Source organism: Perca fluviatilis, chromosome 16, assembly GCF_010015445.1.
Source record: "Perca fluviatilis chromosome 16, GENO_Pfluv_1.0, whole genome shotgun sequence".
Classification (NCBI taxonomy): Eukaryota; Metazoa; Chordata; class Actinopteri; order Perciformes; family Percidae; genus Perca; species Perca fluviatilis.
The window spans coordinates 21,741,839-21,753,197 of NC_053127.1; the positions used below are offsets into that span (position 1 = coordinate 21,741,839).

The window sequence follows — 11,359 nt, forward strand, 5'->3', positions numbered from 1 at the left end:
CTACACCCCGGGGTGCTTTTCCTAACTTAGCTAGCTAGCTAGCTCTTTTAAATCGCTTGTTTTTGAGTTTAACAGAAATATGCCATTTTTCTTGTGGCTGTAGAATAGAAAAAGATAATAAATAGAAAAAGCAATAACAACAACAATAATAATAATAAAAATAATAATATTAATAATAATACATGTACAAATGTGAGACTAACCCTTTTTTTTTCTTTTTTCTTTTTTTTGCCAGATAGGATATTACCCAGAGGGGTAATATCCTTCTCACCTTTTTCACCTCTGACCCATTTTCATGCCTGAACAGTACTATTACACATCTCATAAAGAACGCATACTGAGCAGGTTAACAAACAGTATATAGCCTTCCTAAAAGGAGAGGTTGAGGGGGGAGGGCGGGGGGGTGCTGTCGCCGCATCATGGGTGCGCGGCGCCATATAGTTTCCTGCTTTTTTATATGCCAATCACACCGATATAGCATAGCAATCATACATTGGAAAAATGAAACTGCTGTACAGGTATTGCGAATGCACTGTAGCAAATTACATAGCTTACTATAGCTAGATAAAAGATTGAAAATGCCAAAAAAAGAAATAAAGTGAAATACAATACACATTCTTACATGTATTTATTTTTTTCCCAATGATTTTACTGTATCATAACATGTTAAAAAAACATGTATTTATGTCTCTGTAATAACAAAATTAATTGTTTTAATTGAGACATGACTTTTCCAAGCCACCTGAGTTGTAGTCAACACAAGAGGGAGTATTTGCTATTCTTAAATTATACCAGAATACATAATTTCTATTTATAAACCACTTACACCAGAGTATTTCTTTTGTGTTGTGTAGATCTACTCATAAGGAAATAAAGTATACCCAAAGACATATCTGTAAATGTCAACGTTAAACATGTGTACACAAGTGTAGATGGGATATGCAGGCACTCGGCCCTCCTCTCTGGTTTCAACGATCCTATGATGTAGCTTGTGTCATTAATGAACAATATGAGAGAGGAGACATGCTGGTTGGCTGACTGGATGGATGGAAAGAGTTTATAATTGTCAGGCATAGGAAACAATATTGAGTTCTTACTAAGTAGGACCGCAGAATCTGAACAGTCCCTGCTTGGGTTATGCAACATAACACTGGACAAATTAGTGACTGACTTTGTGACAGAGGTTGGTTAGATGAAACAGCGGCTCTTTCTACTCATACGGTCCAGTATCTTCCACAGAGAGAGACCAATTACTACAGGGAAACAAATGTTAATGAGGCACTTGACATTTAACTCCATAGCACTGCCTCTTCGTCCCCTGCTGCTGTGTCTGTGAACTGTCAGCTCTACAGGAAAGACTGGAAGCCTTGTAGAGGATAGGCATGAGTCACATACTGTAAGTCTAAGAAAACTCACACTTTGACAAAAACTCAATCACTTACCTTGCAAAGTTAGTGTCGGATAAAGGCTATTGCATGCTATCCAGTGATCCTGTGCATTTATTGTAGGAAATAATTCAAATTTTTTTTTGTGCTTGATAAGACCCTCTTGAAATGTTGCATTATTACCTGTGAATCATTGTGCATTTAGAGTCATTCCTTACTACTGCTATACTGTAAATCTGCACAATGCTCCATGTAACTTTGTCAGAGAAACACCCACAGGTTACATCTGACCTACAGATAAAATCATAAAATACAAAATCAACATGTTTGCTGAAGGTGTAATAATTTGTTACACTGTAAAAGCACTTGAAAAAGAAATTAATGTTGATGACATTTGGAGGACTTTTTTAATTTATTCTAACATTAAATCGTGCCAGATAATGAATACTGATTACTCATTATTGATTGCTCCTTCCCAATGCGCCTAAAATGAATGCACTCGGTAAATATATGTACTATCGATTTTTTCTGAGAATGAATTACAAATAGGAAAAACAATTAAAGTCATAGGAAACAACATATTCTCTTGAGAGCTTCCTGATTATAATCTAATGCATTTTTTATGTTGCTGTCAGGTCAGGTGTTATGAAGAAAAACAGGAGTTTTTTTCATCTCATTATAATAAACTATTAGCTATTTAAATATAATCCCTATTTAGTTATTTAGGCTCTTTAAAACAAAACCTATATTTAATGTTCCATCTTGCAACACATGCTCCTCTATCATCTCAGGTAAGCAAGTCATAGGGACTCTAGAGATGAAGGTCACACCACATGTTGCCTTTAACTGCTGCACTGAGCCCATCCTGGGGGCAGATCCACAGCTAGTTATTTGAAGGAGGGAACGTATTGAAATCTTTCTCCTCATCTTTGCCATTAATCTCACTTCATTTGTTACTCTAAATTGGAGCGGGGGACCCCGTTGAAGACAAGCACACCTTCATTCCAGGAGCCGGTTGCTGTTGGTCTGGTGAGTGATTATTATGAGTTAGAATAAATCTTGAAAAAGTCTATTTTTGTACAGATTAAAATGGAAACAGCCCATGCCAGACCATATACATCTACATGTATGTGTCTACAAGTATTAATTATATCAGTATGTAGAAATCATTTGTATTGATAGAATTGACAAATTAATTTCACACCCACAGACACTGACACAATAAAGTGCCTTTTGTTGTTGACCAATAATGGTTTTCATTTACTGCTCTCTAAAAGCAATGATCTCTTGCATCAGTCTACAGCAGCACCTGAGCAACAGATTAGTAGCAGATTAAAAGCATTGATTATAACTCTCTACATCTGCAGTTTATGATAAACCTATTTTGAAAGAGCAAAAAGTTAATGTTAATGTTAGGTGTATTTACAGCTAGCAGATGCCCTCTCCCGGGGAAGCTGCCCTGATCCTTTGAGACCCTCCCTGTGCCACATGCAGCTGAGACCCAGGGAGCAGAATTAACAAGCAAATTGAAACTGTCTCTAACCATGGCACACCTATAATTGTCACGTATTGTTTGCTCTGTGTGCACTTGAGAAGTGTATAACCGTGTTTGTATTATTCACCAAATTTGTTTTTTTAGTCGGTGCATACTGTTATTTCATGTCTGATAACTTAACATTTGATGGTTTCCTGCAGGCTTACTGACTTTAGTGGGAAAGTAGGATGTCAAACAACATGGCCAAGATCGCAGATGCTCGAAAGATGGTAGAACAACTGAAACTGGAAGTCAACATAGAGAGGATGATGGTGAGTCAGCACATTATGGAAGTACACAACCAATGATAATGTAAAAGTTTACAGCTCGCTTTAGATTGTTAAGTATGGCAACATGTCTTGTGTTTTAATGAATGAATAAAAATGCTCTTTTCAATGTTTTTTTTTTTTAATTTACATCTGTTTTTAAACTTTAACTTGCTGAAAAGCAGTCAATTTTTAACAGATACCATTTTTTGTGATACATCTGACCCCAACCTCCAATCAAATTAAATTTCATAACCTTTCCATAACTGATATCAGTTTCACACTTTTAATTGATGCAGGAAGTCTTTGATTCAACTGTAAAAAATAAATAAGGAACTGAATTTAAAATATTTTTTATCCTAACTTTCATTTTTGACTAACACAACCTTTTTGTACAGATATCCAAAGCAGCAGCTGAGCTGATGGCCTACTGTGAAGCTCATGCCAAAGAGGACCCCCTGGTGACACCAGTACCTTCTTCTGAGAACCCGTTTCGAGAGAAAAAATTATTCTGTGTAATACTATAACCCCCACATGTACAAGACAAATGTCTACGCATTAACACTTTACATTTGCTATTTTAAGGCATGAATTTCATTTCAGTTTTTTTGAGAAACCTGAGAAATTATCATCATTTGGACATGATAATGACGGCAATAAAAAATTTTCAAAAGTGGGTGCAAAGTTCATTTGAACAGGCCAGCACTGCTGCCTCTCCTTCTGTACACAGATTGTATCTGAGCTTATATATTAACTAAATTGTAGCAAAGTTCTCATTTTGGCAATACTGTTTTAGACTGAGTAATTTTAAGGTATTTAAAGGCAAAATAAATAATAAGATTTATTGTAGTTTGGTGTGCTCTACTATATTTGCTCTAGATCACATTTTCTCAGCATGAAGAAAATAGTCTCACATTAATGTGACAAGGACACGTGTTGAAGTAAATCTTTTTCTTTCTTTTTTCCCCGAATAAACAACATGATCTTTAGTCAGGTATTGTTTTTCTGCCTGAATGTTACAGCTGTTTCCTAGGTGGATGTCCCTTGTTCACAGAAACTAATGCAAATGATGGGTGGGGCTATGTGATGACTCAACGCAGGTTACAAGTACACACAACAGGTGTGCACAGTTTGCTCAGACCAGAGGGCTCTCATTTTAACAGCTGCCAGGATTCACAGGTTTCCAAAGTCTTTGGGAGTTAGCAGCAGAGAATAAGGTATGTACATTCTGTTAGCCATCTATTACAAGTGTGATAGGAAAGGCTCATTTTCACATTTAGTAACTAGAGAGGGACTGTTTTGTGACAACTAACTTACAGTATCATCAAATCAAACACGGCCAGTCCAGAAAAACTTGTCTAACTAAACGTATGGGTATCAAACAAACTGGTGCCTTATGCCTCTGACATTGAGGATAACTAGAAGAAGTTACAAATGGTCAACTTTAAAAGCATTGATGAAGCCAAGAACACGAAAAAAGCCCTAATTTGCCACCTTAAGAGTGACCATGCTACATTTTTAATTCACAGAAATAGGCAAGATATTGAAAGCACATTACTCAGCTTTTCATATTTGATCAGCATCTCTTGAGTTGTTAGTGCGACCAGTTTATAATAAAGAGGTACAAATTGCTTTAGTGCCTTTATGAACTTAGGTGGCCAACCTGTTCATTTACCGAACAGCTCTGTTAGATTAGAATTTCATTTTTGCAAGACAAATGAGCGGCTCTTGTCAGGATCAATGGGCATACATATTTTACAAACCTACCCCGATCAGATAAAATAAACATTTCCAACTTATCAATGCTTAATTTCCATTATGTCATAGATCTATGTTGATGAATGATCTATGACATGAAATTTACTAGTAGGCTAGACATGACTGATGTTTTGGCTCACAATTAACCCCATCTTGCTCTCATATTACAACTGATTACACTGTATTCCCAAATTGTTAATGTAACAATATAATAATAATAATAATAATAATAATAATAATAATACATTTTATTTATATAGTGCTTTCTATGGTACTCAAAGACACTTTACAGTAAAACCAGCACATATAGCACATTAAAAACAAATAAGCAATAAAACCAACACATAGAACAAGCATATTAAAAGCACTTAAAAACAATAAAACCAGTAACTATCAGTTGAGAAATGTTACACTATTGTATGTGGAAAGCTAATCTGAAGAGGTGTGTTTTGATTAGTGTTTTGAATGTGTCCAGGTCAGTACAGCCACGGATGTGTATGGGTAGGGAGTTCCAGAGGGAGGGGGCTGCAATGGTGAAAGCTCTGTCACCCCAGGTACACGGTGCGTGGTCCTGAGTGGTGGGGAGAGGAGAGGTTGCGTCAGAGGAGCAGAGTGTTATGGTGCGGCAGGTCGGTAGATTTGAGGGTAGAGGAGGCCTGGTTGTGGGGGCTTTTGGTAAGAATGTGGAGTTGTTGGAAAACAGGGAGCCAGTGGTGGTTCAGGCAAAGGAGTGATGTGGTCACGGGAACAGGTGCGGGTGAGGAGACGGGCAGCAGAGTTTTGGATGTATTCGAGTTTATTTAAGGCTTTTGCAGGTGAACCATGGAGGATGTTGTTACAGTAGTCAATTCTGGAAGTGATGAAGGCGTGAATCAAAGTTTCGGCAGCAGAGAAGGTGAGTGATGGGCGGAGACGGGTTTTTGAGGTGAAAGAAGGCAGTTCTGGTTATTTGGTTGATGTGGTTTGCAAAAGTGAGGTTGCTGTCGAAGGTGAGTCCCAGATTACAGATGTTTGGGGATGGAGACAGGGTGAAGTTGTTGACAGTGAGACCGAAGTTATGGGTGTTCTTTGTGAGGGATTTCGGGCCGATGAGCCCGAAATGATTTATTTTACAATAACCTACTATCCCGTGATTATGGGTTATTTTATTGTGGGTTTATTTTTCCAGTTATTGACACTGTATTGCATGTAATCATTTACATTACTCAAAACACCATAAAACAATGCTACAAGCTTGTACTTTAACCTCAAAGCTAATTCAAAGGAATAACAGCATTGAGCTACAAATTTGATGTGTTTCTATCAAATGTATCTTATTGATTACTAAGATGTGTTTTTTTTTTATGTTTTCAGGCCTAACGATGGCCAACTTTGGAGGACATGCCATTCCTGGCTCTTTTTTCCTGTTACTTGGCTTTTGGCTAACCGTGAAACACGTTCTCCAACACTACTGGAGGACAAGTCAGCCTAAAGGAAGACACATTATGCCCCCTTTCTTTAAAAAAATGGACTTCTTGGAGGGAGGATTTATAATCTTTGGTTCATTTGTTGGTTAGTTTTCCTCTCAATCATCTCCACACTCCAAATTCCCTAAACCTGCTCTTAACTCATCTCATCTCATTTGTCTGATGTTGTCCTGTCCCCAGGTATTATGATTGAACAGTTTGTGGTGGATGGGCCACATGCCCATCTCTACGACAAAGAGAACAATTCATGGGTCAAGCTGATGAACTGGCAGCACGGCACAATGTATCTGTTCTTTGGGATCTGTGGAATAGCACTGGTTGCCAGTAGTGCATCCAAACTGGTGCCAGCTGGTGTTGACCGCCTTGCTCTCTCCTTGGCTCTTTTTGTTGAAGGTAAGGTTTTAGTTTTACACTTTTCCTTTACATCACAAATATGTCCCCGTGGTATGTATTTGAGTTTTGAGTTTGACTCTCCCATATCATCCAGGGTTTCTGTTTTATCACCACCTGCACAATCGACCCCCTCTGGATGCTCACATCCACTCCCTGCTGCTCGTGCCTGTGTTCAGTGGATCGGCCAGCACCATGTTGGAGGTGTTCATAAGAGACAACATTATTTTGGAGCTGTTAAGAGCATGCCTGTTCATCCTGCAAGGCTCATGGTTCTATGAGGTGATTAGCAAGAGACATTGAGAATGTTGTAAAGTGTGGATCAGTGTGAATATGCCAATAAACATTTCTTGAGCTTTCAGAGCCACCAACAATTGGTACCACACAGTACCAATGTACTGTATACACTATACTTTATACAAAACCAAGGAATACTTAAAGGACCATGGCAGTGTTTTTGACAGTTTAAGTCCATTTACTACAACTTGTGGATACTTTAGACTTTCCTCTAGACAACCAATAGATTTAAAAAGTTCCCGTATGCTTTTCAGTAACAAATTAGTTCCACCTTGGCCTATTTGTAGACATGCAAATCCATTACACTGACCTCAGACTTGTCTCCTTTTTCTGTTTTCTATTACCTTTTCATTTAACAGAACATTTTGCTTAACATCACAGGCAGTTGGCTCATGTATTTAATATATACTATTATACTATTTGTCATTTCAGATTGGATTTGTACTTTATCCATTAAGTGGACCGGAGTGGGACCTGAAACTGCATGACAACCTCATGTTCATTACTATGTGCTTCTGCTGGCACATAGCTGTGGCCCTGCTTTTAGTCAGCTGCATCTCCTCTGTGGTTTGGTTGTAAGTATCCTTTCCCTATACAGGTTTCAGAATGGAAACTTCCAGGAATTGTAATGAAAACATGTTAAACCACTACTGGAATGCAGCAATAATGAGCTTGTCTGCCTGCCAATGCAGAGACAATCAGCCAAAACAAAAGATGAAACGGGCTATATTGCCTTTATAAACTTGTTGCCTTTATAATAAGTCTCTCAAAATCCTTTGCGGTGCTACCAACAAATTGATAAATAAATTGAAGTGTCTACTTCCCAAAACATTTGGGAACCTCTCGTCTAGGTTTTCTAAGTGCTTTCCTGCATTATTGTACTGTATTAAACATATTCAAGATGAAGAAATCAAATCAAATAATGATTTCTTAAGCAGTGTTAGACTTTTAGTTATAGCTTTCTTTGAAGAGAAAATAGCAGGAGTTTTTTTATTCCAATCTCTGAACCTGCATTGTAAGGTACCCGGTGAAGATTATTTTTTTGGGGCTTTTCCGCCTTTAATTTGACAGGACAGCTAGGTGAGAAAGGGGAGAGAGAGGGGGAAGACATGCAGGAAATTGTCACAGGTCGAATTTGAACCCTGGACCTCTGCGTCGAGGCATAAACCTCTCAGTATACGTGCACCTGCTCTACCCACTGATCCAACCCGGCCACACCCCTGTGAAGTTTTTGGTTTTGTTTGCATTCAACATTTAACGTCTTACCATAATGCGCTGTATCCCTAAGACCTGCTAAACACGTTGAATGAGTGTTTTATAGCCCTCTGCAGTCAGCAGAAATGTTTCACATTACTATTATACTATACATGATTTTGCTTGCTTGTGTACAAACTAGTAGAACAGGAGATGCACACATAAGTTTAAAAAATGGCTCTGCAGTACCAATAGTGGTCAAAACTGAGGACTTGGTTTGGCTGTTCTGAAAACATTTGGAAATGTGACTTTCCCTTCAAGATACTGCTTGTAGGAACACTTGAACATATCAACACCATCAGTTAACTCAGAGTAGGCTAGATATGTGTAATCTTAATGTTGTTCATGTCTTTTTTTTTTTCTTGTTCCAATAGCACAGTGAAGCGGTTCTCAGGAAGGGGACGGGACATAGAGATTGGAATGCGAAGTACATCCTCCAAAGCAAGCTCCCAGAAAGCTTTGCTTGAAGAGTCGGATGAAGAATGAATGCATGATTATGGTTCTTTAAAATTTTACTTACATTTGATTAGTTTTGGTCCATGAGACTAAGGGTGTTTTTTAACCTGCCTTGTTTAGTTCGGTTGAGTCAAACCCTGGAGCTTTTACCCCCTTGGTGCAGTTTGTTTGGGCAGGTGTGAACACAGCAATCGCATTTGGGTGGTTGTAAGTATCCATTCCCTATACATGTTTCAGAATGGAAACTTCCAAGGAAATGTAACAAACATGTTAAACCACTACTGGAATGCAGCAATAATGAGCTTGTCTGCCTGCCAATGCAGAGACAATCAGCCAAAACAAAGGATGAAACGGGCTATATTGCCTTTATAAACTTGTTACCTTTATAATAAGTCTCTCAAAATCCAAAATTTGTAACCTACGGTTACAAATCAACTCCGGTACGCTTTGGTACGGTTCGTTTGTGGTGAGAATGTGATCCGACCCACTTACCAGGTACTCTTCAAGTTTGAGTAAAACGGTTCCTGTAGTCAGGTGTGCTTTGCAATCTGCGATGCGGCAGAGAATGCAAACGGTAGCAGCTTGCAATATCTCTCACCGAAATATACTGCAGTCAAGCTCATGTCTCTGTGGTCAAACCAGTCCCTGCTAAAGTTGGAAACAGACACCGGCAGAGTGAAGTCCCGGTGAGCAGAGCAGATGTAGTAACGCTGTTCGCTAAACAATGTCTGGAAAATTCTTTAAATGAAATGAGCTGGTTTTACCATGTAGATGTGAGAAATGTGCTCTTTTTTTGCTCCCGCCCCAGACACATAATGGGTTGGTTTGTTGTGATGCATTTTGGTTCGCTTTGATTTTTCTCTGTGTGAAACCAAACCAAACCAAGGGGAAAACGCTCCAAAAAACTCATCAACTGATTCGGACCAGAGCTAATGAACTATACAGTGCCTTGCGAAAGTATTCGGCCCCTTGAACTTTTCGACCTTTTGCCACATTTCAGGCTTCAAACATAAAGATATAAAACTGTAATTTTTGTGAAGAATCAACAACAAGTGGGACACAATCATGAAGTGGAACGAAATTTATTGGATATTTCAAACTTTTTTAACAAATAAAAAACTGAAAAATTGGGCGTGCAAAATTATTCAGCCCCTTTACTTTCAGTGCAGCAAACTCTCTCCAGAAGTTCAGTGAGGATCTCTGAATGATCCAATGTTGACCTAAATGACTAATGATGATAAATAGAATCCACCTGTGTGTAATCAAATCTCCGTATAAATGCACCTGCTCTGTGATAGTCTCAGAGGTCCGTTTAAAGCGCAGAGAGCATCATGAAGAACAAGGAACACACCAGGCAGGTCCGAGATACTGGTGCGGAGAAGTTTAAACCCGGATTTGGATACAAAAAGATTTCCCAAGCTTTAAACATCCCAAGGAGCACTGTGCAAGCGATAATATTGAAATGGAAGGAGTATCAGACCATTGCAAATCTACGAAGACCCGGCCGTCCCTCTAAACTTTCAGCTCATACAAGGAGAAGACTGATCAGAGATGCAGCCAAGAGGCCCATGATCACTCTGGATGAACTGCAGAGATCTACAGCTGAGGTGGGAGACTTTGTCCATAGGACAACAATCAGTCGTATACTGCACAAATCTCCACTTTATGGAAGAGTGGCAAGAAGAAAGCCATTTCTTAAAGATATCCATAAAAAAGTGTTGTTTAAAGTTTGTCACAAGCCACCTGGGAGACACAAACATGTGGAAGAAGGTGCTCTGGTCAGATGAAACCAAAATCAAACTTTTTGGCAACAATGCAAAACGTTATGTTTGGCGTAAAAGCAACACAGCTCATCACCCTGAACACACCATCCCCACTGTCAAACATGGTGGTGGCAGCATCATGGTTTGGGCCTGCTTTTCTTCAGCAGGGACAGGGAAGATGGTTAAAATTGATGGGAAGATGGATGGAGCCAAATACAGGACCATTCTGGAAGAAAACCTGATGGAGTCTGCAAAAGACCTGAGACTGGGACAGAGATTTGTCTTCCAACAAGACAATGATCCAAAACATAAAGCAAGATCTACAATGGACTGGTTCACAAATAAACATATCCAGGTGTTAGAATGGCCAAGTCAAAGTTCAGACCTGAATCCAATCGAGAATCTGTGGAAAGAACTGAAAACTGCTGTTCACAAACGCTCTCCATCCAACCTCACTGAGCTCGAGCTGTTTTGCAAGGAGGAATGGGCAAAAATTTCAGTCTCTCGATGTGCAAAACTGATAGAGACATACCCCAAGCGACTTACAGCTGTAATCGCAGCAAAAGGTGGCGCTACAAAGTATTAACTTAAGGGGGCTGAATAATTTTGCATGCCCAATTTTTCAGTTTTTTTATTTGTTAAAAAGGTTTGAAATATCAAATAAATTTCATTCCACTTCATGATTGTGTCCCACTTGTTGTTGATTCTTCACAAAAAATTACAGTTTTATATCTTTGTTTTGAAGCCTGAAATGTGGCAAAAGGTCGAAAAGTTCAAGGGGGCCGAATAC

General features: G+C 38.8%; 2 protein-coding genes across 4 annotated transcripts; both read left to right on the plus strand.

The window, feature by feature from the left end:
• Positions 1-1,358: 1,358 nt before the first annotated feature.
• On the plus strand, positions 1,359-3,896 carry gng8 (guanine nucleotide binding protein (G protein), gamma 8). Of its 2 annotated transcripts, XM_039778065.1 has the most exons (4): positions 1,359-1,396; positions 2,355-2,414; positions 3,081-3,191; positions 3,584-3,896. In XM_039778065.1, exons 3-4 carry the CDS (start codon positions 3,108-3,110, stop codon positions 3,710-3,712), a joined length of 213 nt encoding a protein of 70 aa, XP_039633999.1. In that variant the 5' UTR covers positions 1,359-1,396; positions 2,355-2,414; positions 3,081-3,107; the 3' UTR covers positions 3,713-3,896. The 2 variants fall into 2 exon arrangements, with proteins under 2 accessions (XP_039633999.1, XP_039634001.1); XM_039778067.1 differs by lacking the exons at positions 1,359-1,396; positions 2,355-2,414 and having other exon boundaries at positions 2,935-3,191.
• Positions 3,897-4,291: 395 nt separating this feature from the next.
• Positions 4,292-9,784, plus strand: tmem45b (transmembrane protein 45B). 2 transcript variants are annotated; one of them, XM_039826490.1, is made up of 6 exons: positions 4,292-4,402; positions 6,297-6,494; positions 6,590-6,802; positions 6,897-7,081; positions 7,529-7,671; positions 8,725-9,784. In XM_039826490.1, exons 2-6 carry the CDS (start codon positions 6,305-6,307, stop codon positions 8,834-8,836), a joined length of 843 nt encoding a protein of 280 aa, XP_039682424.1. In that variant the 5' UTR covers positions 4,292-4,402; positions 6,297-6,304; the 3' UTR covers positions 8,837-9,784. The 2 variants fall into 2 exon arrangements, with proteins under 2 accessions (XP_039682424.1, XP_039682425.1); XM_039826491.1 differs by lacking the exon at positions 4,292-4,402 and adding an exon at positions 5,313-5,497.
• The last annotated feature ends 1,575 nt before the right edge of the window (positions 9,785-11,359 follow it).